This window comes from Diaphorina citri, unplaced genomic scaffold (assembly GCF_000475195.1).
Source record: "Diaphorina citri unplaced genomic scaffold, Diaci psyllid genome assembly version 1.1 scaffold2687, whole genome shotgun sequence".
NCBI classification, from domain to species: Eukaryota; Metazoa; Arthropoda; class Insecta; order Hemiptera; family Psyllidae; genus Diaphorina; species Diaphorina citri.
The window spans coordinates 4,626-30,881 of record NW_007380104.1 but is presented as its reverse complement, the minus strand read 5'-3'; the positions used below and the strand labels follow the sequence as shown (position 1 = coordinate 30,881).

The 26,256-nt window shown below is 37.9% G+C and overlaps 3 protein-coding genes and 3 long non-coding RNA genes across 8 annotated transcripts; 4 read left to right on the top strand and 2 right to left on the bottom strand.

Moving 5' to 3' along the window:
* The first annotated feature begins 2,670 nt into the window (after positions 1-2,670).
* Positions 2,671-11,061, top strand: LOC103519366 (2',5'-phosphodiesterase 12). The gene is made up of 13 exons (XM_026830901.1): positions 2,671-2,898; positions 3,033-3,294; positions 4,632-4,898; positions 5,226-5,412; positions 5,775-6,080; positions 6,490-6,663; positions 7,168-7,223; positions 7,524-7,710; positions 8,037-8,267; positions 8,630-8,830; positions 8,866-9,085; positions 9,804-9,983; positions 10,437-11,061. Exons 1-13 carry the CDS (start codon positions 2,773-2,775, stop codon positions 10,557-10,559), a joined length of 2,520 nt encoding a protein of 839 aa, XP_026686702.1. The 5' UTR covers positions 2,671-2,772; the 3' UTR covers positions 10,560-11,061.
* Positions 7,182-8,775, top strand: LOC103519363. 2 transcript variants are annotated; one of them, XR_541899.3, is made up of 3 exons: positions 7,182-7,223; positions 7,524-7,710; positions 8,624-8,775. It is a non-coding gene; the product is annotated as an uncharacterized LOC103519363 (long non-coding RNA). The 2 variants fall into 2 exon arrangements; XR_541898.3 differs by lacking the exon at positions 8,624-8,775 and adding an exon at positions 8,031-8,164.
* A 4,409-nt stretch (positions 11,062-15,470) lies between the features above and the next one.
* LOC103519361 lies at positions 15,471-18,567 on the top strand. The gene is made up of 4 exons (XM_008484448.3): positions 15,471-15,730; positions 16,304-16,481; positions 17,145-17,375; positions 17,968-18,567. Exons 1-4 carry the CDS (start codon positions 15,537-15,539, stop codon positions 18,100-18,102), a joined length of 738 nt encoding a protein of 245 aa, XP_008482670.1. The 5' UTR covers positions 15,471-15,536; the 3' UTR covers positions 18,103-18,567.
* Positions 18,568-18,764: 197 nt separating this feature from the next.
* Positions 18,765-22,118, bottom strand: LOC103519365 (the record flags this gene model as incomplete). Its single annotated transcript, XM_017448170.2, is given in 3 exon segments — positions 18,765-19,635; positions 21,169-21,399; positions 21,941-22,118. Coding segments are annotated over 3 exon segments (544 nt in total), but the record flags the coding sequence as incomplete, so codon positions are not given.
* A 599-nt stretch (positions 22,119-22,717) lies between these two features.
* Positions 22,718-24,401, top strand: LOC113471613. 2 transcript variants are annotated; one of them, XR_003394243.1, is made up of 2 exons: positions 22,718-23,017; positions 24,146-24,401. It is a non-coding gene; the product is annotated as an uncharacterized LOC113471613 (long non-coding RNA). The 2 variants fall into 2 exon arrangements; XR_003394244.1 differs by lacking the exon at positions 22,718-23,017 and adding an exon at positions 23,104-23,240.
* Positions 24,402-24,812: 411 nt separating this feature from the next.
* LOC113471612 lies at positions 24,813-25,798 on the bottom strand. Its single transcript, XR_003394242.1, has 2 exons — positions 25,270-25,798; positions 24,813-25,170 (listed from the first exon to the last, which is right to left on the bottom strand). It is a non-coding gene; the product is annotated as an uncharacterized LOC113471612 (long non-coding RNA).
* Between the last annotated feature and the right edge of the window lie 458 nt (positions 25,799-26,256).

Below are 26,256 nucleotides of genomic sequence, written 5' to 3'. Positions count from 1 at the left end.
ACAAAAGCAATATTGAACTGGTTCCCACAAAATGGTAAACGTTTGAAGGGAAGACCTTTAGGAAGATGGATCTATGCCGTCAGAAAATTTGGAGGTGTTACCTGGATGGAGAAAGCTCAAGATAGGAATTTTTGGAAGGGTGCATAAGAGGCCTTTATCCAGCAGTGGATAGATATTGGCTGATTATGACGATGAACTATTATACTTAAGTACTTTATTTATTGATTGAGTGGTATGAAATAATAACCATGATTACCTAATTTTATCTAGAACTTCTTACTTTATTTTGAACATTTTGTGATAAATAAGTACCTATTAAAAAAGAAAAAAAAAGGAAGCACATTCATTCCCTTTGTAAGATCATAACTGACTAATTTCGTTTTACTACATACACACCACCACCACCACTAAGTTAGAGAGAGAGAGAGAGAGAGGGAGAGAGAGAGGGAGAGAGAGAGAGGGAGAGAGGTAGAGAGAGAGAGGGGGAGGGAGAGAATTGTAGAACTATCTTACCTAGCAGTATCGAGGAAAAGCACTCGAACCCAGCCAACCCGAGTTTTTTCCAATAGCAAGATACCTCGGTCTTGCTTGGTTCCTCGCTACATCGGTGCAGCCAAAATAAAAATGCTATTATTAGGAAGTACTTAGGTACTGACATAAGTGAGGAATTATCTCCTTTTTACTTCTACTGGTAAGCAAGTACTTAACTTTCTTTCCTTTTTTACTTGGGTTATTTATGAAAAAGGGTACGTAGAGTCGTAAGTATCCATTTTCATAAATAACTTTCTTTCCTATTTTACTTAGGTTATTTATGAAAACAGATACTTACAACTTGTAATTTTACTTGCGTTTTTTTGAAAACGGATACTTACAACTCCTAAGTTTTCTTACAACTCCATTTACTTTTCTTACAACTACATTTACATTACTTACAACTTATTTAGAAAGCCGAGAAAACGAGCTTTCCAACCATGTATGTCACATTTGGACGAAATTTCCCTAAGCTCCAGTGTGAATGAAAGTTCGCGCGGAAAAAATTCCCATATATTGCAAAATAAGGTCGTGGCTAGAATCGTTGGTGAGCGAAATCGGCGATAAAAACTATAATAGTTAGAAAGCTGAGAAAAAAGCTAGAAGAATAGTAAAGTTTAGGTCGAATACCCTTTTCCAACCCCCGCCGCGAAGGGCTTTTCTGGTGAAAAGTAGGTAAATGCTCACATGTAGGTATACCCACTTCGGCGATAAAAACTATAATAGTTAGAAAGCTGAGAAAAAAGCTAGAAGAATAGTAAAGTTTAGGTCGAATACCCTTTTCCAACCCCCCGCCGCGAAGGGCTTTTCTGGTGAAAAGTAGGTAAATGCTCACATGTAGGTATACCCACAGTTAATTCTAAAGTGGTAGGAGGTAGGGTATGCAGTTACGAAAATAGGTAGTCTTCTTTTTCGTCAGTGAAAACATCATGTGACAGAGAAAAAAAAATTAAACGAACAAACATACATGAAAAAAAAAAAACGTTAAAAAAAATTCTACCCCCGGGCGCGAACCCAAAGTCAGCACATTCATGCAAAATTCCAGAGATTTCTGCTTGCACCTGCACACCACACACGACGATGGGGAAAATCCATAAAAATAGTAATATATAAAGTGTATTTTTCATCCCTAATTTTAAAAAGGTAAATTTTTTGGGGATTTTTTAGGGTGGGAAAAAAAGGGATTTTTTTCAAAAACATTGCTACATTGTCTTTTGTCACACCCTGACGAATTTGTAGTTTCGTTGGTAGGAATCGTTGGTAATTTCTATATAGTTTTTTTTTCTCATTTTATCTTTCAACAAAGTTCCCCAATTTCCATTTCCATTTTAATGGGTTCCAGTTGATTTTGACATGATAGATCTAGCTAGACCACTCTAGCAATATTCTGCTTGGTGGATAATTTTCACTCTAGTTTTCCCAGCTAGAGCTCCAAGACTAAAAACCTAGTATGGAGGATATGTGTTTCAGGCGATTTCAATTGATATGGGTTCCAGTTGATTTTGACATGATAGATCTAGCTAGACCACTCTAGCAATATTCTGCTTGGTGGATAATTTTCACTCTAGGGAGAGAAATTTTACTGATTTTTTTTTTTTCAAGCTCTCACGGTTTAAATGGGTGACTTAGTTACCAAACAAAACAGATTAAACTCATCTTCATATTCTATTCTATTTCTAAATCCCAACTGACAAAGTTATGACATTATACCAACGATTCCTACCAACGAAACTACAAATTCGTCAGGGTGTGACAAAAGACAATGAAGCGATATTTTTTTCAAAAAATCCCTTTTCTCCCTCCTAAAAAAAATCCCCAAAAATTTACCTTTTTTAAAAAAAGAGAGAAAAATTGAACATTATATATTACTATTTTTACGTCAATTTCCATCGGCGTCTGTGGTATGGACGTGCAACTTGAAATCCTGATGTTTTTGCATGAGTGTGCTGACACTGGGTTCGCGCCCGAGGAATGGAATTTTTTTTTATTTGTTTGCCTCATTTTTTTTCTCCGTCACATGCTGTTTTCACTGACGACAAAAAAAGACAAAAAACATTGCTACATTGTCTTTTGTCACACCCTGACGAATTTGTAGTTTCGTTGGTAGGAATCGTTGGTAATTTCTATATAGTATTTTTTTTCAAGCTCTCATGGTTTAAATGGGTGACTTAGTTACCAAACAAAACAGATTAAACTCATCTTCATATTTTATTCTATTTCTAAATCCGAACTGACAAAGTTATGACATTGATTCCAAGTGTGTGGAAATCTAGTTACATTGTCAGCAGTCATTTCAGCTTACAATTAGTATTCAGACGGTTCAAATCTATTTCATCATATCCAAGATTAATATTTAATAAGGCTCACATTATGAATCCAGCATATTTCCGATATGAGGATGGAGGAGATAAATTCCAACTTGCGTTTAAGTACAACAATGAGAAGTACAACATTGGTCGTCAGTTCAATATGGAAAGGAGTATTAACGAGAGCACACTCACATTATGAATCCAGCATATTTCCGATATGAGGATGGAGGAGATAAATTCCAACTTGCGTTTGAGTACAACAATGAGAAGTACAACATTGGTCGTCAGTTCAATATGGAAAGGAGTATTAACGAGAGCACGCTGGATTTTAAAACCCGAATAAAATCCAATGTGCTCAAAGCCCTGGAGAAGAAAATTCATGTATTGAATAAGAAAAGAGATAAAGACTCAAAACTGGCAGTCCCTGATATTAAAGTGGATATCTTAATCAATGGTAAGTTTCATTTATTTATTAGGAATACCCCACAGGCAAAAATCTAGATTGAACTTTCCCATGTTTTGTTTTCAGATCAGGATGAGGTTATTGAAGGTATTCCCCTGAGTCAACCATTCCCCATGGCTAGTGCTTGTGGTACACCAGAGTTTACTAACTTCACCGTAGGGTTCTCGGGGTGTCTAGACTATATTTACTATCAGAAAGATCAACTCAAAGTCACTCAGGTAAGCGAGAACATATGTTTTAATAGAATAAATCAAAGAAGTTGTAAGTTTTAAATTTCAAGTCAACGATTTTGCAATTACCTAGTTTGTCTGTCTATGAAGGTTGAACTAGATAAAGAATTTTGGACAGATTTCAAAAGACAATATATAATGTAATGAGTTTTTTGCAGGATTTATTTTTTTTTTCTTCGTTGGTTGGTTTCTGCTATTTGACTGATCCAAGCAAGGACCAAACTCCAACTGACAAAACTGACGGATTCATGTTTCAGGTCGTCCCATTTCCCAGCAAGGAAGAGCTAGAACTATATTCGGGTCTACCAAGTCCAGTGTATCCTTCCGACCATCTGGCTCTTATTGCAGACCTTCAGTGGATCGAACCCGGCACCTCCTAGGTAGGCCCTAGGCCTTCAGTCCTAACCGGCAACCTTTCTATTTTGGCTGTGAAATGTAGAATCAAATTCACCTCCTATGGAGGGTTTTATTGGTAGCATAGTGGTTAAGCGGTCGTTTCGTAATCGAAAGTACGTGGGTTCGAATCCCAACCGAGCTATGGAAACCCATGCCTTAGTGGAGCTTTATAGGTTAGGTGGTAGAGTATGCTTTACTCTGAGCATAAACCTACCTGCCTTGGTGGTATGTCAAGGTGATCAGTAAACAGGAGGGTGCGTACTGACATAAGTGAGGAATTATCTCCTTTTTACTTCTACTGGTAAGCAAGTACTTAACTTTCTTTCCTATTTTACTTGGGTTATTTATGAAAATGGATACTTACGACTTGTAATTTTACTTGGGTTATTTATGAAAACGGATAAGTACTTACAACTTGCAAGTATCCATTTTCATAAATAACCTAAGTAAAATAGTATTTACAAAGGATGTCAAAATTAAATAAATTCATTAATAGTGACTTAACTTTCTTATTAATTTTTCTGTATAACATTGTCTTACTAATACTTTTTCTCCAATTTTTAGGTCAGATCATCAGTGACTAAGTAAAATAGTATTTACAAAGGATGTCAAAATTAAATAAATTCATTAATAGTGACTTAACTTTCTTATTAATTTTTCTGTATAACAGTGTCTTACTAACACTTTTTCTCCAATTTTTAGGTCAGATCATCAGTGATGACTCCATAGCAAAGGAAGCCATCTTCACCAAAACACCACCATCAGGAGAAAACATTCTGAAAGTGGATGACACTGCATTTAAAATCATCATCAATGGACCCTGGATTAGAAATCTGAAACTGCCCTCGTGTATTCTACAGGATTGCTTTGTGTATCCGAGCAAATATGAGCATCAGTTTGCATCAGATAAGCTCACAGTATTTCAGTGGTGGAGACAAGAGGACAAAGAGTTTGTGCCTGTGGGACAAGGTGAGATTGTTGGTTCATTTATAGGCAGCTACTACTTTTGTAATTTAACTGATTTTTTTTTTTTTTTTTAAAGATGTTTGATAGAAGGAACTGTAACTGCTAAAGTCTTATTGTCAGAAAAGCAAAGGAAGAAAGAAGACAGGATAAGAGAAACTGTTCCAAGAATGAACCGTATCTGTTTGGGATAAATTTCACTCTGGGCAAGAATCCCTGTAACAGTGTAACCTAGTGTTTACAAGGCAGACATGCTATTAATTAATAATTGTACTTAAGTAGATCCATTTAAGTAATTAATTTCTTTAACATTCTGCTACTCTCTGTGTTCAGGTTTCTACTACAAGCCAAGTAAAGAAGATGTGGGCCATATTCTCAAGCTATCCTGTACGCCCAAGAACGACATCGCTGAAGGACCAACCCTGGAGATTCTATCTAACACACCTGTAGATGCAGGAAACCAGCCGTACCTGTTTGAACAGAGACATGCATTTACCGGGGACAAATTGAGTGGAGACAAGTGAGTAATGAAATATCTGATTTAAACATTTTATCTGTAAGTTTTATTTGCAATCTCATTAGCTTTTGTTCTAAAGGACTTTGATAAGGTGACAGTGATCATCTCTAAGAGTATTTTTACTTCCTTTTTCTTCTAGGAATACCTACTATATGGAAGAAAAAAAAAAACATTAAAGAGCTCAAGTATAAATTTTGATTTTGCATCTGCAGCTCAACTTGCATTTTCGGACACCTTTTCAAAGAGACAGATAACGCCCAATTTTAAACCAGATCATCTCTTTATTTCAATAAATTAACTTTCGGACACCTTTGACCCTTTATAATCATGTTCCTCGCCCTATAACAACATTCCACTTATTATAGTTTCAGAGTGGTCACCTACAACATCCTGGCTGAGATATATGCCGACACCGACACAGCTCGCAAAGAACTCTTCGTCTACTGTCCTTCCTATGCCCTTGACGGTGACTATCGACGTCCTCTCATCATTCGGGAAATCCTAGCTTACCATGCGGACCTCATATGTCTTCAGGAAGTAGACGAGAAAGCATTTCATAGAGATTTAAGCCCGATTTTGCTCCGGAAGGGAAATCTGAGGGCGGACTTTGCTGTCAAGTCTGGTAATGCGGCTGAAGGATTGGCGATCTTCTGGGATGACAGCCGATTTAGGTGAGGATGAGACCGATTTTGGCTACTATGCACAGTTGTTGATTTTTATTTTATTTTATTTTTCAAGAGGTTTTGCTAGGTTGATTTTTATATTATTTTATTTTTCAAGAGGTGTTGCTAGAGGGAACTGTAACTGCTAAGGTCTTATCGTCCCGAAAACGAATAGAGAAGGAAGACAGGATAGGAAAAATTCAGCCATTCCGAGAGTGAACATTATCTGTTCAGGATGAGGTCCGTGGGAATCGAACCCGCGACCTAGCGTATACAACGCAGACCAAGCTATTGCCATAATATTGTAATAAATAAAGTTGAATTGAATTGAATATTGTGATGGAAATCTGACTCTACTGTATTTTTAACCTCTGTCTGTATCTAGACTCAGGTTTTAATGAAAATTTCTCTGTTTCAGGTTCGTCCAATCATCACGATACTTGTTAGGTGAGGAGCTGGCTCTCAATCACTCCTATCATAGCGACCTAGTCAGTCAAATTAAAGCCAATGAGCGTCTATACACACGACTCAGTGAGCGCAATACTACTCTACAGACTGTGGTACTGGAACCTTTGAATGTGAACAGTAAAAGGTGAGTGGTCATTTTATCTTGTAGTAACTGCTTATAGGTATTTATAATAACTTGATTCAATCTCAGTGGTGTAATGGTAAGCATGGTGGACGTTGAATCTGGAGGTTTCTTGGTTTGAGCCCAAGTCGTCATAAAATTTAGCGTATTAGATATACATACATAGGAGTATTAAGTTTGGAAAGACATTTGTGACAAGCATTTATGCTTAACAAAATTTATATTTCTTATGTTAACTTGGCTTCTAGGAATAGGACACGTGGGTCAGGTTCTGGTTTTGGTTTTGCTGACGGCCGTGGTTACTCTCCTCACCTTCCTCCTCCTCCTCCTCCTCCACCTTTTTATGATTATGGTAATTATTCTTACTATCCATATTATGACCTCCGTCATGTCCCCTACTATTATGACGTTTCTCGCGATTCTAATCGTTATGATTATTATCAGGACACTTACCTGAACTCAGGTACAAATCGTTTTTTCTGATTGCAAGACGACCACTCTTATAAGGAGTAAGAAATGTCGGTGGAGACAAGAGGACAAAGAGTTTGTGCCTGTGGGACAAGGTGAGATTGTTGGTTCATTTATAGGCAGCTACTACTTTTGTAATTTCACTAAGTTTGATAGAAGGAACTGTAACTGCTAAAGTCTTATTGTCAGAAAAGCAAAGGAAGAAAGAAGACAGGATAGGAGAAACTGTTCCAAGAATGAACCGTATCTGTTTGGGATAAAATTCACTCTGGGCAAGAATCCCTGTAACAGTGTAACCTAGTGTTTACAAGGCAGACATGCTATTAATTAATCATTGTACTTAAGTAGATCCATTTAATTAATTTCTTTAACATTCTGCTACTCTCTGTGTTCAGGTTTCTACTACAAGCCAAGTAAAGAAGATGTGGGCCATATTCTCAAGCTATCCTGTACGCCCAAGAATGACATTGCAGAAGGACCAACCCTGGAGATTCTATCTAATACACCTGTAGATGCAGGAAACCAGCCGTACCTGTTTGAACAGAGACATGCATTTACCCAGGATAAATTGAGTGGAGACAAGTGAGTAATGACTGTCTGCTTGAAATATTTTATTTGTAATTTTATAAAGAAATATTATATATAATCTTAAATCTTAGTTTTTTTTTCTTTTTCAAAAGCACTTTGAAGAGGTGACAGGTGACTGTGCTACTCTTTCTCATCATATCATATGGAAAAAGCATTGAGCATTTTTAGACACCTGTTCATACAGACAAAAAAGTCCAATTTTAACCCAGATCATTTCTAATTCAATAAATTAACTTTCGGACACCTTTGACCCCTTATGTTGTTACAAAACATGTTGGAATTTTTGATCCTTTATAACCATGTTCCTCTCACAGTTTCAGAGTGGTCACCTACAACATCCTGGCTGAGATATATGCCGATACCGACACAGCTCGCAAAGAACTCTTCGTCTACTGTCCTTCCTATGCCCTTGACGGTGATTATCGACGTCCTCTCATCATTCGGGAAATCCTAGCTTACCATGCGGACCTCATATGTCTACAGGAAGTAGACGAGAAAGCATTTCATAGAGATTTAAGCCCTTTTACCGGGGACAAATTGAGTGGAGACAAGTGAGTAATGAAATATCTGATTTAAACATTTTATCTGTAAGTTTTATTTGCAATCTCATCAGCTTTTGTTCTAAAGGACTTTGATAGGTTGACAGTGCTCATCTCTAAGAGTATTTTTACTTTCTTTTTCTTCTAGGAATACCTACTATATGGAAAAAAACATTAAAGAGCTCAAGTATAAATTTTGATTTTTCATCTGCAGCTCAACTTGCATTTTTGGACACCCTTTCAAAGAGACAGATAACGCCCAATTTTAAACCAGATCATCTCTTTATTTCAATAAATTAACTTTCGGACACCTTTGACCCTTTACTTATAATCATGTTCCTCGCCCTATAACGACATTCCACTTATAGTTTCAGAGTGGTCACCTACAACATCCTGGCTGAGATATATGCCGATACCGACACAGCTCGCAAAGAACTCTTCGTCTACTGTCCTTCCTATGCCCTTGACGGTGATTATCGACGTCCTCTCATCATTCGGGAAATCCTAGCTTACCATGCGGACCTCATATGTCTACAGGAAGTAGACGAGAAAGCATTTCATAGAGATTTAAGCCCGTCGCCCTATAACGACATTCCACTTATAGTTTCAGAGTGGTCACCTACAACATCCTGGCTGAGATATATGCCGATACCGACACAGCTCGTAAAGAACTCTTTGTCTACTGTCCTTCCTATGCCCTTGACGGTGATTATCGACGTCCTCTCATCATTCGGGAAATCCTAGCTTACCATACAGACCTCATATGTCTACAGGAAGTAGACGAGAAAGCATTTCATAGAGATTTAAGCCCATTTGCTGTGCTAGAGAAGGTAGCCCTTTTGAGGTCATATCAGGCTCTCCACCCTCTTTCGCGTGAATTTCAGCTCATGCACTGGATTATAGCCCATGCATAACGTTGCATCAATGATCCGCTGAAAACTGGTTCATTCAACATATGCTGGCTAAAGGCACGTTTGTGAATGAGTAAAACTTATAAGAATAGAGGGGATAAATGGAAAGCAGAAAAGAACCATGAAAAATATGTGCATATTAATCGACCAAAACATATATTTTTTTACTCCCAGTTCTTCTTGTTCAGTGGTTCGTTTCTGTTAATAGATTAAGATCACTGAAAACTCTTTCTTTATTATGTTTATGTTCTATGAAATACCTAATATCTACGCATTTTTTTAGGAGTTTTGAAAGTTGGCTTCTGTTGGCTGGTTCCTTCCTGCTTAATGCTGTCCAAATAAGAGAGTGTCTAACGCCCATCCGTGTAGTCGGGTAGTCGTACCCCACAGTATATTTTTTTACTCCCAGTTCTTCTTGTTCAGTGGTTCGTTTCTGTTAATAGATTAAGATCACTGAAAACTCTTTCTTTATTATGTTAATGTTCTATGAAATACCCAATATCTACGCATTTTTTTAGGAGTTTTGAAAGTTGGCTTCTGTTGGCTGGTTCCTCCCTGCTTAATGCTGTCCAAATAAGAGAGTGTCTAACGCCCATCCGTGTAGTCGGGTGGTCGTACCCCACAAGCAAAAATCTAGATTGAACTTTCCCATGTTTTGTTTTCAGATCAGGATGAGGTTATTGAAGGTATTCCCCTGAGTCAACCATTCCCCATGGCTAGTGCTTGTGGTACACCAGAGTTTACTAACTTCACCGTAGGGTTCTCGGGGTGTCTAGACTATATTTACTATCAGAAAGATCAACTCAAAGTCACTCAGGTAAGTGGGAACAGACGTTTTCATTGTATGATGTGTGTAAAAGTCAGAATCTTTGGCCATTAGGCCATTTTTTCTTGGTGCCGTCCCAAAGTAATAGAATTAAAGAAATTTTAACTCACCAATTTTGCATTTGTGTTTCATCATAATTCTCAAACGTTGATGAAATTTGGCAAAAAAAAATGTCCAACACAAAGAAGGAAATTTTCTCGTGAAATTTTAGGAACAGTCGACCCTTTGGGGGCTTCTTTTTTAGAAATTATTTGTTTTGCTATAAGACCTGAACGATAAGAAATGTGTGGTATTAGCTTGAGAACTCTATAAAGATTTTTCACCAGATTACAGAACACAAAAGATATTTTTTGTGGACTTTTTTCATATATTTCGTTGGTTTCTTTCTGCTATTTGACTGATCCAAGCAAGGACCAAACTCCAACTGACGGATTCATGTTTCAGGTCGTCCCATTTCCCAGCAAGGAAGAGCTAGAGCTATATTCCGGTCTACCTAGTCCAGTGTATCCTTCCGACCATCTGGCTCTCATTGCAGACCTTCAGTGGATTGAGCCCGGTACCTCCTAGGTCCTAGACTTTGAGTCCTGACAGGCAACCTTTCTATTTTGGCTGTGAAATGTAGAATCAAATTCACCTCCTATGGAGGGTTTTATTAGTAGCATAGTGGTTAAGCGGTCGTTTCGTAATCCAAAGTACGTGGGTTCGAATCCCAACCGAGCTATGGAAATCCATGCCTTAGTGGAGCTTTATAGGTTAGGTGGTAGAGTATGCTTTACTCTGAGCATAAACCTACCTGCCTTGGTGGTATGTCAAGATGATCAGTAAACAGGAGGGTGTGGGTTCGAACCCAAGAAAGGCATGTAATTTTATCATCATTTATTTGAGAATTTTACCAATAGATGCTCTTTTTCTGAGTGAGGTCTAGAGTTTATTGAACCACTAGTAATAAATACACAAGATATGCTATGCAATTATTACTATGTAATAATAAATTTTTCACCACATCGTGATAGATGAAATTATTATCATTAAACTCTAAATTTGAATAATAATAAATCTTAACAAACGGAGATAATATTCATTATCATAACAGTGGTACACAGTTAATTATTTAAACATTTCCCTCTTCTGCCCATCCTTTTTGAAATTCTTCTTATTTAGTAGGATTGTAAAACGGAACTTTAAGCCCCGTCGCACATTAGAAGCGTAGTTGCGCGACGTTTAGTAGCGCGTAGTCGGTTGAAAACCAAACCTATGAAAATAATAGTCATTTTCATAGGTTTTGTTTTTCTAGTGACTAGCGCTCAATGTTTTAAAATACCTGATGAGGAAAAAGAAATCAATAAGTAGGGTACCGTGGCGCCCCATTTTGGGAATCACTGTCCAGAAGGTTGAGCGCCCTTGTCCTAGGCTTTGCACATACAGATCGGCGTGAGAGCTATCCTTACCATATTCACCGTCATTAACTCGCAGGTATAGTTAACAAACAAATGGACAAACAAACATTTTGTCAAAACAAACAATTCGATCAAACTTTCTTTTCCATGGTACGTATCTCTAGGTTTCAACGCCTAGAGTTATGAAAATCGTATTTTGAGTAAAACAGCTTTTGTTTCCATTGAAAAGTAGACTTAAAAGGAGGATTTCACCAACTCTCGTTTATCTTGATAAAATAATGAAGATACCAACATAACTTCCTTGAACTATTTATTATCAACAACATTTCGTATTAGAAAAACAATTTTACTCTCAAAGAATTTGTCCAATTTTGTTGAGATTTGGTAAAAATGTTCAACACTCGAAGAAAATTTTTTCATATCTGGCCATTTGATATATAACAATTTTTCTCGGCCTTTTGGTTAAGATGAAGGTGTAATATTATAATTTTAACTCGTTCTTCTCCCTTATCATTAAACTCTAAATTTGAATAATAATAAATCTTAACAAACGGAGATAATATTCATTATCATAACAGTGGTACACAGTTAATTAGTTAAACATTTCCCTCTTCGGCCCATCCTTTTTGAAATTCTTCTTATTTAGTAGGATTGTAAAACGGAACTTTAAGCCCTGTCGCACATTAGAAGCGTAGTTGCGCGACGTTTAGTAGCGCGTAGTCGGTTGATAACCAAACCTATGAAAATAATAGAGTCATTTTCATAGGTTTTGTTTTTCTAGTGACTAGCGCTCAATGTTTTAAAATACCTGATGAGGAAAAAGAAATCAAGTGCTCGGTAAGTAGGGTGCCGTGGCCCCCCATTTTGGGAATCACTGTCCAGAAGGTTGAGCGCCCTTGTCCTAGGTTTTGCGGTTCTGATTTGTGTAACCTTGACCTTATAGCTCATATTCATGATATTCTCATACGCATGATTCTTATTCTCATATAAGTCTGTCCTGTTTGACTATTATCATACATTGGCACTTAATAAACAATAGGTACTCCCTATTGAACAATTTGTATCGCAAAAATTTGCAAACTTTTCTGTAGATGCAAAAACTATTTGAAGATCTCATCCCGAAAAACAATCCTTTCCTATCCTATGCTATAGGTACTAAATATTTTTCTTCGCATCAAAGCAAGATTCTTCTCTTTTGGCGCCAGCACCTATGGCTTGGACAAGCATCTGAATAATTTGCTCATTATGTATACAATGTATGTATGTAGTCATCTACTGATTAATATTCTGAACCGGTATCTGAGATACACCGCACATTGGTCGTATGGAAGCGTCAATCTGACTGTTCATACCTAAAGCCTTTTATAACATAGGTTTAGTTTTGCAGACTTTTGCAGCCGATTACGCGCTACTCAAAGTCGCACGTCTACCCGTTCAATTTGAGACGGGCCTGAAGCCTGGTATACGTATACGCGCTACTATTTTTTCTCACTATCAGATGGAACAGTAAATCTGTGTACCAAGCTTTAGGTCGTCCAGTGTGCACCCAAGCTACGGTCTGTTACGTCTGCCTTGCTAGTGTCTAATCAGTAGTTCCACACTCAGTTTTGTTTACGTTCTTACTGATTCCATTTCATATTTCCTCGTTCAACAAAAAGTATACCTATTCCCTACGGTGTAGGTAAGCTAGCCGTTCTGAGAAAGAACCTTATCTCTTGAGGATAAATCTTGCCCTAGCCGACAATCGAACCCGCGACCTAGTGTTTACAACCAAGACGCACTACCCTCCAAGGCTTTCATTTCATGTTCGTATTCGTAACATGTTTGTTTCGTCATCACGATACTTGTTAGGTGAGGAGCTGGCACTCAATCACTCCTATCATAGCGACCTAGTCAGTCAAATCAAAGCCAACGAGCGTCTATACACACGACTCAGTGAGCGCAATACTACTCTACAGACTGTGGTACTGGAACCTTTGAATGTGAACAGCAAGAGGTGAGTGGTCATTTTATCTTGTAGTAAGGGCTTAGGTATTTATAATAACTCGATTCAATCTCAGTAATGTAATGGTAAGCATGGTGGACGTTGAATCTGGAGGTTTCTTGGTTCGAGCCCAAGTCGTCATAAAATTTAGCGTATTAGATATACATACATAGGAGTATTAAGTTTGGAGAGAGAGAATTCAAAGTTTCATGTATTTCAATTCAAAACAAATTGTTTACATGTTACAAGCACAAAATAGAGATAGAAAATCTAAAATTAAAATTGGAAAGACATTTGTGACAAGCATTTATGCTTAACAAAATTTATATTTATGTTGACTTGGCTCTAAGAGAGAATTAGAACAAATCAAAGAGAGGAGTACAGGATAGGTGTAGGTAAGCTAGCCGTTCTGAGAAAGAACCTTATCTCTTGAGGATAAATCTTGCCCTAGCCGACAATCGAACCCGCGACCTAGTGGTTACAACCAAGACACACTACCCTCCAAGGCTTTCATTTCATGTTCGTATTCGTAAGCCGTTCTGAGAAAGAACCTTATCTCTTGAGGATAAATCTTGCCCTAGCCGACAATCGAACCCGCGACCTAGTGGTTACAACCAAGACGCACTACTCTCCAAGGCTTTCATTTCATGTTCGTATTCGTAACATGTTTGTTTTCCCTATTGCAGATTATTGTATGTGGCCAACACTCATCTGTATTTCCACCCTGATGCAGATCATATAAGATTAGCTCAGAGTGCTTTATTCCTAGCGTATATTCAGCGTGATATTACCAAGCTTAGGCAAAATGTAAGTAGAGCTTTCTCGTACATTTCAGTACTTTTAAATTAATGTGATTTGGAAAAGCCTAAATGTCGTTTCGAGACTATCACAGAATCTCTTGGGAAATACAGCAGCTTCTAAATGAATTACCCTGGCTATTTTCTCCTAAATCTTCTTCTACCTAGCCTTTTTTTAAAAAAAAAAAGAGGTTTGACAGAGGGAACTGTAACTGCTATGGTCTTATCGTCCCGAAATCGAAGAGAGAAGGAAAACAGGATAGGAGAAAGCCAGCCGTTCCGAGAACGAACCTCTACCTAGCCTTTTCCTATAGAAAGAAAGGGTCGGCGTTTCTTTCTCCTAAATAACAAACAAAATGATGTTTCAAAGATTCGGGTTACATACCTATTTAGTTTACGTAGGTATTGTATAGTCCACGTCAACTGGGAAGTCCGATGGAAGCGCATGGAGGGGAACCGCAACTTCTCAACTGTAAAGTCGGACAGTTCTAAAAGTTTCACCATTCGATTCGGCGTGAAAAATCCCATGGGATCAACTATTCACATGCTTAGGTACTTGTTAATCAACGAGCTATTTTTTGACGAGTGCGCACCCAAAGGTCATCGGACTTCCCAGTTGAAGTGGACTGTACGGTATATGATATTGAATGATGATATGTATATGGTATAATTCTAAGATTTGTGGAAAAAAAAAGAAGTAAAGTTAATGTATAAAATGCCCCTCCAATACCTATACCTAAATGATTAATTTGTACTTTCCTTTGTGCAGAAACCTGGGTATGAAGTATCGTTGATATTCTGTGGAGATTTCAACAGTTCCCCAGACTGCTAGGTAGAGTTTTCTAATTTCTTTGAATTTTTCATAGGCAAACAAGAAAATAATAGGTCTAGTTTTTCAAGTTTCTAAGTTTTCTTCTCTAATTGCCTCTTAAATAGGTAGAATTTTCCCTACTAACTAACGGCATAGTCATTCGATTTTGCTGCCGAGTCGAGGTAAGTTGTGTTGTTTCTCTCGTAGAGATACCTTCCTACCCAAAGTATGTTTTTTAGTCGACTGTGTAGGTACCCACTGCTCGTAGGCAAAATTTTCCTGTGTACGATGAAATCTTGTAAACAGGAAAATGTCGTAAAATTGTTACAAACAAAATATGAAAAAGAAAATAGAAATGCCTAGATAAAAAGAGGCAAATAATTATGAGGCACATCTTATTCCTATACCATCTACATTTTCCTTTTCTTCACCTATCAACCTATCTTGTTTTGTCCCTAAATAATTTAATTTTAACTCTTATTCTTTCAGTGGAAAATCTCATAAGATAAAATAAACAAATACCTATAGAAAAAGTTGCCAACCAGAGAACTCGAAATGGACTACAAGTTCGTATTTCAACGTGCTACCAATGACGGATTTCCCGTGGTTTACAAGGAATGTGAGTGCAAATCCAAAGCCAATCCTGAGAAATCGATCCGAATCAAAATCCAAGATGTGCCCACTGATCTGCATGAGGAACTGGTAGATTTTATGGTCAAATATTATCTCCCTGATGAACCAGTAGCCAGGTAAGAATCAATTTTTTCCTAGAGGTTCAATGGTGTTGTAACAACGGAGGTCCAATCGTACCGAAATTGAAGTCAAAAGGAGAACAGGATAGGAGAAAGCCAGCCGTTCCGAGAACGAACCTTGTCTGTATAGATTAAAGTTCGCCCCGGACGGGAATCGAACCCACGACCTCATGCTTACGAGGCAGACGCGCTACCCTCCAAGCTAACTAGGCTGGGGTTTTAAATTGATGGTCTGAATAAAGCACTAGCTACTCACTTATACATACTAGCTATTCTCTAATACAGGGGTTCCCAACCGGGGTAGGGGGCGTGGAGCCATTCCAGGGGGGCGCGAGCATTATCTGATTTTTTAAAAAAAATCTAGTGTACCTACCTTAAATCGTGTACCTATTTTTTGCAAGTGTACCTATTACCTAATCGTGTACCTATTTTTTATTATAGCTATTGTTTGGATGTGAAAGGGGGGTGGGGCGTGAGATGTTTATTTATTTCCAGGGGGGGCGCCAGCTGAAAAGGGTTGGGAACCCCTGCTCTAATAGTTACATATACTTCTTCGTATTCTATTTTCAGGACTACCAACGTGGTAGGTGAGCCCGACTCCTTGGAAACGTACAAGGCGCTTTTCTTCACAGTTCTCGCTCAGAACTTATCCTTAGTGGCGTTCCTGGATAAACCAGATGGCACCAGAGAGATAGTGGGGGCTCAGCTGTATACGGTGTTCTCATTGGACGATCCACCTCTACCAGAAGTGAGTGAAATCTATGAAAATAAAGTTTATTCGAGGAAAAAAAGGTTTTTTTTAGAAGTTTGATAGAGAGAACTGTAACTTTTAAGGTCTTATCGTCCTGAAAGTGAAGAGAGAAGGAAAACAGGATAGGAGAAAGCTAGCCGTTCCGGGACCGAACCTTATCTGTTTAGGTTAAAATCCGCCCCGTGCGGGAATCGAACCCGCGACCTAGCGCTTACAAGGCAAACGCGCTACTAAACAAGCTAATTCTCTCATAGGTTATAATCTGGCGATTGGTTGGCAGCATCAGTTTGGTTCTCCTCCATTCATTCCGATCTTGGGCTAGTCGCTTCAGCTCCACCTGCTCCACGTAGTTCTGGCATCCCATATCGGTCTCCACATCTCTTATTAGGCAGGCATTTTTCTTTTCAATCTTTGTTAACGTAAATTCCGTTTCCCTATGCTTCAGAGATATACCTCAGCAGTTGCTGAATTGGGGTTTTGGCCTTGAGCTTTGGCATATATTTCAAATGGGAAGAACTTAAAAATATTTCATGTATAATGGTTATAGGTATTCATAGGTAGGATTACTCTTTGTACGTTTTTCTAAACTTATAAGTATGTAATGTATTGTGCCTTTAAATGACCACCAAATAAAGGTTTATTTGTTTATTTATGCTTCAGATGCCTGGGGTCGCTATTCAGAAGCTGAAGAAGTTCATCTATGATATCAAATCCGAGGAGCTGATCGTTGGCCTGAACCTATATCAACATCTACAGGACTGGGGACTATGTGTTAGTCCTACATACCGTGGCTGGGGTATAGGAGAAGTTATACTGAGCACTGCTAATGATTTGGGCATACAGATCGGCGTGAGAGCTATCCTTACCATATTCACCGTCATTAATTCGCAGGTATAGTTAACAAACAAATAAACAAACACACAAACAAACAAGCCCTATCTACCGTGGCCGGGGTATAGGAGAAGTTATACTGAGCACCGCTAATGATTTGGGCATACAGATCGGCGTGAGAGCTATCCTTACCATATTCACCGTCATTAACTCGCAGGTATAGTTAACAAACAAATGGACAAACAAACATATTGTCAAAACAAACAATTCGATCAAACTTTCTTTTCAATGGTACGTATCTCTAGATTTTAACGCCTAGAGTTATGAAAATCGTATTTTGAGTTAAACAGCTTTTGTTTCCATTGAAAAGTAGACTTAAAAGGAGGATTTTACAAACTCTCGTTTATCTTGATAAATAATGAAGATACCAACATAACTTCCTTGAACTATTTATTATCAACAACATTTCGTGTTAGAAAAACAATTTTACTCTCAAAGAATTTGTCCAATTTTTTGAGATTTGGTAAAAATGTTCAACACACGAAGGAAATTTTTTCATTTCTGGCCATTTGATATATAACAATTTTTCTCGGCCTTTTGGCTAAGATGAAGGTGTAGTATTATAATTTTAACAACTCGTTCTTCCCCAAAGGTATTGGCGGATCGACTGGGCTACAAGGAGCTGAACAGGATCGTATACAAGGAGTATAAGGATGAAGAAGGAAACCTGGTATTCCCTGGGGAGGACAAGACAGAGGCCATCAGGCTGATGATGTTAACCTTCTAAGGATCCCTTAACCAACAGCAGTGGAGTGATTATGATTAACCAACTAATGATAAGCACTAGATCATGATGTTAACCTTTTAAGGATCATGGATATTAATCAGATCAATGATTAATGTTAAACGTTAGTTAATCAAAAACCCTCTAGTCAAAGCTGAGGCCGAAATGGAGTACATTTTTGAAATGGCGGAATCTATATCTCTTGGAATTTGCGGTTTCTGGTGTAATCGGATCGGATACCCGTTTATTTAACATTTGGAGTTCAAATCAGTCTGATCCAAAAGCCAAACTAACCAAAATTGAATAATTCAGTAATATTCAGCTAGGTAACTAAAACCCCCTCCAGTTGCAACTGCAAGTTCCAGTGAAGCAGAGTCTACACTCTGTCTGCATCTCTGTACTTTCAAGGTCATCCCTTTGGCGACCAGTCTTTGAAATCTGTCTTTATTCTCATTTCCATCCCACACACATTTTCTTTTTCTTGCAATTTCTTATTTTCTTCTTACGTCAAAAGCTTTTCTTCTGGCCATCATAATAAAAATAAGATGCTGAAAGGAATGATGAAAGAGACATGAGAAAGAAGGTATAAAAGAAAATGGGTCGGAAAGAAATATGAAAAGCTTTTGACGTAAGAAGAAATTGCGGAGAAAGAAAAAGAATATGTGTGTGGGATAGAAATGAAAATAAAGACAGATTTCAAAGACTGGTCGCCAAAGGGATGACCTTGTACAGAGTTGCAGAGAGAGTGTAGATTCCGCAGACAAACTGCATTGGAACACTTGCAGTTGAAACTGAAGGAGTTTTTTAGTTACCTAGCTGAATATGTCTGGACATACTACTCGTACAATTTTGGTCAATTTGCCTTAATTTTTATCAGACTGACTTGAACTTTCATTACGAAATCAAGGTTGAACATCCGATTACGCTAGAACTCCAATGGCTGCGATTCCGCCATTTCAAAAATGTACCTACTCCGTTTCTGGCTCAGCTATGGCCTTTAGGTTTTTAAATAAGTATGTACCTAATCTTTAAGCATATTAATCACTCAACTGCTAATGAGTTGAATCCATAAGTTAGTTAGTTAAGTGTACCTACATAATCCGATTCCTAGAGGTTGAACATTATGAGCTAGGACTAAACGATTTCATCAGTAAATGGGTTCTTCAAATTAAATTGATCCCAAGGATAACGAAAACCTAGACTCTTGCTCTTGACAAATGGAGTGTGTCTGAAGGCATGTGATGTGTTCCAATCCACTCGATTATTGGTTCACCATACCAATCACTCCACTCCTGATGGTTAACGGTACTTAGAAGGTTAACATGATGAGCCAGTGCTAAACGATTTTTGGTTGACCATTGGATAAACATTAATCACTCCACTGCTGATGGTTACCGGTACTTAGAAGGTAAGCATCATGAGCCTGATGGCCTCCGTCTTGTCCTCCCCAGGGAATACCAGGTTTCCTTCTTCATCCTTATACTCCTTGTATACGATCCTGTTCAGCTCCTTGTAGCCCAGTCGATCCGCCAATACCTTGGGAGAAGAACGAGTTAAAATTATAATATTACACCTTCATCTTAACCAAAAGGCCGAGAAAAATTGTTATATATCAAATGGCCAGATATGAAAAAATTTTCTTCGAGTGTTGAACATTTTTACCAAATCTCAACAAAATTGGACAAATTCTTTGAGAGTAAAATTGTTTTTCTAATACGAAATGTTGTTGATAATAAATAGTTCAAGGAAGTTATGTTGGTATCTTCATTATTTTATCAAGATAAACGAGAGTTGGTGAAATCCTCCTTTTAAGTCTACTTTTCAATGGAAACAAAAGCTGTTTTACTCAAAATACGATTTTCATAACTCTAGGCGTTGAAACCTAGAGATACGTACCATGGAAAAGAAAGTTTGATCGAATTGTTTGTTTTGACAAAATGTTTGTTTGTCCATTTGTTTGTTAACTATACCTGCGAGTTAATGACGGTGAATATGGTAAGGATAGCTCTCACGCCGATCTGTATGCCCAAATCATTAGCGGTGCTCAGTATAACTTCTCCTATACCCCGGCCACGGTAGATAGGGCTTGTTTGTTTGTGTGTTTGTTTATTTGTTTGTTAACTATACCTGCGAATTAATGACGGTGAATATGGTAAGGATAGCTCTCACGCCGATCTGTATGCCCAAATCATTAGCGGTGCTCAGTATAACTTCTCCTATACCCCGGCCACGGTAGATAGGGCTTGTTTGTTTGTGTGTTTGTTTATTTGTTTGTTAACTATACCTGCGAATTAATGACGGTGAATATGGTAAGGATAGCTCTCACGCCGATCTGTATGCCCAAATCATTAGCGGTGCTCAGTATAACTTCTCCTATACCCCGGCCACGGTAGATAGGGCTTGTTTGTTTGTGTGTTTGTTTATTTGTTTGTTAACTATACCTGCGAATTAATGACGGTGAATATGGTAAGGATAGCTCTCACGCCGATCTGTATGCCCAAATCATTAGCGGTGCTCAGTATAACTTCTCCTATACCCCGGCCACGGTAGATAGGGCTTGTTTGTTTGTGTGTTTGTTTATTTGTTTGTTAACTATACCTGCGAATTAATGACGGTGAATATGGTAAGGATAGCTCTCACGCCGATCTGTATGCCCAAATCATTAGCGGTGCTCAGTATAACTTCTCCTATACCCCGGCCACGGTAGATAGGGCTTGTTTGTTTGTGTGTTTGTTTATTTGTTTGTTAACTATACCTGCGAATTAATGACGGTGAATATGGTAAGGATAGCTCTCACGCCGATCTGTATGCCCAAATCATTAGCGGTGCTCAGTATAACTTCTCCTATACCCCGGCCACGGTAGATAGGGCTTGTTTGTTTGTGTGTTTGTTTATTTGTTTGTTAACTATACCTGCGAATTAATGACGGTGAATATGGTAAGGATAGCTCTCACGCCGATCTGTATGCCCAAATCATTAGCGGTGCTCAGTATAACTTCTCCTATACCCCGGCCACGGTAGATAGGGCTTGTTTGTTTGTGTGTTTGTTTATTTGTTTGTTAACTATACCTGCGAATTAATGACGGTGAATATGGTAAGGATAGCTCTCACGCCGATCTGTATGCCCAAATCATTAGCAGTGCTCAGTATAACTTCTCCTATACCCCAGCCACGGTATGTAGGACTAACACATAGTCCCCAGTCCTGTAGATGTTGATATAGGTTCAGGCCAACGATCAGCTCCTCGGATTTGATATCATAGATGAATTTCTTCAGCTTCTGAATAGCGACCCCTGGCATCTGAAGCATAGAATAGAATAGAATTTTATTGATCATGAAAATACATATAAATTGTACATGGATCAACGTTAAACAATGAACATGGATCAACGTTAAACAATAGGGAAACGGAATTTACGTTAACAAAGATTGAAAAGAAAAATGCCTGCCTAATAAGAGATGTGGAGACCGATATGGGATGCCAGAACTACATGGAGCTGAAGCGACTAGCTCAAGATCGGAATGAATGTATGAATGGAGGAGAACCAAACTGCTGCTGCCAACCAATCGCCAGATTGTAACCTAAGAGAGAATCAGCTTGTTTAGTAGTGCGTTTGCCTTGTAAGCGCTAGGTCGCGGGTTCAATTCCCGCACGGAGCGGATTTTAACCTAAACAGATAAGGTTCGTTCCTGGAACGGCTAGCTTTCTCCTATCCTGTTTTCCTTCTCTCTTCACTTTCAGGACGATAAGACCTTAGCAGTTACACTTCCCTTTATCAAACTTCTAGAAAAAAACCTTTTTTTTCCTCGAATAAACTTTATTTTCATAGATTTCACTCACTTCTGGTAGAGGTGGATCGTCCAATGAGAACACCGTATACAGCTGAGCCCCCACTATCTCTCTGGTGCCATCTGGTTTATCCAGGAACGCCACTAAGGATAAGTTCTGAGCGAGAACTGTGAAGAAAAGCGCCTTGTATGTTTCCAAGGAGTCGGGCTCACCTACCACGTTGGTAGTCCTGAAAATAGAATACGAAGAAGTATAAATATTAGAGAATAGCTAGTATGTATAAGTCATGTTACACAATCTTACCATGATCATGTTACACAATCTTACCATGATCTAGATTGGATGAATCTTGAAACAAGAAGAAATCTTCATGCCTTGTTGTTCTTGTTCAAAGTTATATACCTGCAATGCCCAAGTTACATGTGTGAGATGTTTGAGTTCCTTGCTGACTTAAACCAATATGGCACAAGATCAATCTCCTCAAAATTACTAGAATCGATAGAATTCCTTCCAACTTACTGCTCTTCCAGTCTTCTACATCAGGAGGTACATTGTTCTCGGTCATAAGTCGATACATGCCACAGTCTGGGGAACTATTGAAATCTCCACAGAATATCAACGATATTTCATACCCAGGTTTCTGCACAAAGGAAAGTACACATTAATAATTTAGGTATAGGTATTGGAGGGGCATTTTATACATTAACCTTTCTTCGAGAGGTCTTACCATGTCATTGCGGTACGGTTGTGGAATTCTTTACCTCCACACATAAGGAATACTCAGTCTCTTGTTTCATTCAATGGAACAGTAAATCTGTGTACCAAGCTTTAGGTCGTCCAGTGTGCACCCAAGCTACGGTCTGTTACGTCTGCCTTGCTAGTGTCTAATGGTCTAATCAGTAGTTCAACACTCAGTTTTGTTTACGTTCTTACTGATTCCATTTCATATTTCCTCGTTCAACAAAAAGTATACCTATTCCCTACCTTTGTATTGAAAATATTGTTTGTCCTATTGTTTATACCGGCTCAATATGAAACAAAGTGACCGTAGAATTTTACGCCGTTAAATTATAAATTATTCATCTGGACGTTCAAAAAGCATTTGACACGTTGACTCGAAACTCGAAGGTAAGGCAATTTGAATAAAAAATTCAGCCTTTTTTTCTTTTTGCCTACTTATAAAAAGTATGTCACGCAAGATGAGTGCTGTAAAGCTTTGTATTGAAAATATTGTTTGTCCTATTGTTTATACCGGCTCAATATGAAACAAAGTGACCGTAGAATTTTACGCCGTTAAATTATTCATCTGGACGTTCAAAAAGCATTTGACACGTTGACTCGAAACTCGAAGGTAAGGCAATTTGAATAAAAAATTCAGCATTTTTTCTTTTTGCCTACATATAAAAAGTATGTCACGCAAGATGAGTGCCGTAAAGGTACGCAAAAAGCCGATAGAATGGAAACTTTATGGTCGTATTCTTTGTTTTCCAAGGCTCCGTTTTCGCACCTAAGACGATAGAATGGAAACTTTATGGTCGTATTCTTTGTTTTCCAAGGCTCCGTTTTCGCACCTTTTTTTAGAACCGTTTAAATTAATTAATAGGTAGAGTTTTCTTTGAATTCTTCATGGGCAAACAAGAAAATAATAGGTCTAGTTTTTCAAGTTTCTAAGTTTTCTTCTCTAATTGCTTCTTAAATAGGTAGAATTTTCCCTACTAACTAACGGCATAGATAATAGGTCTAGTTTTTCAAGTTTCTAAGTTTTCTTCTGTAATTGCCTCTTAAATAGGTAGAATTTTCCCTACTAACTAACGACATACATAATAGGTCTAGTTTTTCAAGTTTCTAAGTTTTCTTCTGTAATTGCCTCTTAAATAGGTAGAATTTTCCCTACTAACTAACGACATAGTCATTCGATTTTGCTGCCAAGTCGAGGTAAGTTGTGTTGTTTCTCTCGTAGAGATACCTACCCAAAGTATGTTTTTTAGTCGACTGTGTAGGTACCCACTGCTCGTAGGCAAAATTTTCCTGTGTACAATGAAATCTTGTAAACAGGAAAATGTTGTCGTAAAAACGTAAAATTGTTACTAACAAAATATGAAAAAGAAAATAGAAATGCCTAGATGAAAAGAGGCAGATAATTGTTAGGTACATCTTATTCCTATACCATCTACATTTTCCCTCTCTTCAGTCTTCACCTATCAACCTATCTTGTTTTGTCCCTAAATAATTTAATTTTAACTCTCTTTCTTTCAGTGGAAAATCTCATAAGATAAAATAAACTAATACTTATTAAAAAAGTTACCAACCAGAGAACTCAAAATGGACTACAAGTTCGTATTTCAACGTGCTACCAATGACGGATTTCCCGTGGTTTACAAGGAATGTGAGTGCAAATCCAAAGCCAATGCTGAGAAATCGATCCGAATCAAAATCCAAGATGTGCCCACTGATCTGCATGAGGAACTGGTGGACTTTATGGTCAAATATTATCTCCCTGATGAACCAGTAGCCAGGTAAGAATCAATTTTTTCCTAGAGGTTCAATGGTGTTGTAACAACGGAGGTCCAATCGTCCCAAAATTGAAGTCAAAAGGAGAACAGGATAGGAGAAAGCCAGCCGTTCCGAGAACGAACCTTGTCTGTTTAGATTAAAGTTCGCCCCGGACGGGAATCGAACCCAAGTCCTTGTGCTTGCAAGGCAGACGCGCTACCCTCCAAGCTAACTAGGCTGGGGTTTTAAATTGCAAGGGAAGAAAACACACAATTTTTAAAATAAACAATGACGCTAATTTTTCACTGGCGCTTTTCATCCGTAAAAAAATGAGATTTCCTCTCTTCTCCCCTCTGGTCCTGTCTTTTTGTCCTTCCTTTTCCCCTCTGGTCCTGTCTTTTTGTCCTCCCTTTTCCCCCCTGGTCCTGTCTTTTTGTCCTCTCTTCTCCCCTCTTGTCCTGTCTTTTTGTCCATCACATGTATGTTCCTCTTTCTCCTCCTGTTTTGCTTGTCACATATTTGTCTCCGTGTCTCCTAATCTTCTCGTCTCTTCTCTTTTTTTTTCCTCGTCTCGTCTCGCCTATTCTATTCTCTTCTCCTCTTCATTTCTTTTCTCATCTCTTCTTTTTTCCCCTCACTTCTCTTCTCTTCTCGTATCTTCTTTTCTTCTTCTCCTTTCTTCTCTTCTCTTGTGTCTTGGGACTTTGAGGACTCTCAGAGTGCTCAAAAAATTCGACAATAGGAACCCTAGCTAAATTTGTAGATTGTACACAATAACATGTACTTACCTTAGACTTAGACCCAGGTCTGATAATATGTACTTACCTTAGACCCAGGTCTGATAACATGTACTTACCTTAGACCCAGGTCTGATAACATGTACTTACCTTAGACCCAGGTCTGATAGACCCCGGTCGTGTGAATGACGGGCAAGTCGCTGTGGCATCCAAATATTGCGAAATACAAAGTTTAAAAAGTTGCTGTCAGGGGTTGCACATACTATACAAACAAATAGGTAACTGTTCACTGTATGTGAAATGTCTTGCTCTTCAAGAGCACTTTATCCTAAGTCCAAGACATTATAGGGGAGAAATAAAAGAGGGAGGCAGGAATTAAGGAATGTAACCTAACACTAGAAACATTGTGTGTGGCGTGTTGCAGTTAGATTTGCCAATAAGGCGCTTGACACACGTCATGAGGGGGGGAAAATGTAAGGTATGTTAAATGGCAACTATGTAAACCTGCAACACTGGTCATAAAAATATTTCTAATAAATTATAATGACTGTGAACTATGCATTTCTATGTTCGAAACTTTCTTATTGTTTTTTTCTTCAATTGCCTGATTTGCATTTTCCTCGTGTTTTCCTTTTGGAGCTCATTTCTCCCGTGTTTCCCCTACTTTATTATTATTATTATTATTATTATTATTATTATTATTATTATTATTATTATTATTATTATTATTATTATTATTATTATTATTATTATTATTATTATTATTATTATTATTATTATTATTATTATTATTATTATTATTATTATTATTATTATTATTATTATTATTATTATTATTATTATTATTATTATTATTATTATTATTATTATTATTATTATTATTATTATTATTATTATTATTATTATTATTATTATTATTATTATTATTATTATGCGGGCGTCTTCAGTTAGGTGAGGGTTATGTGAGTAGGTATGTTTCATCTTTAATACCTCGTTCTGCGGGCGCCTTCAGTTGGGTGAGGGTTATGTGAGTAGGTATGTTTCATCTTTAATACCTCGTTCTGCGGGCGCCTTCAGTTGGGTGAGGGTTATGTTAGTAGGTATGTTTCATCTTTAATACCTCGTTCTGCGGGCGCC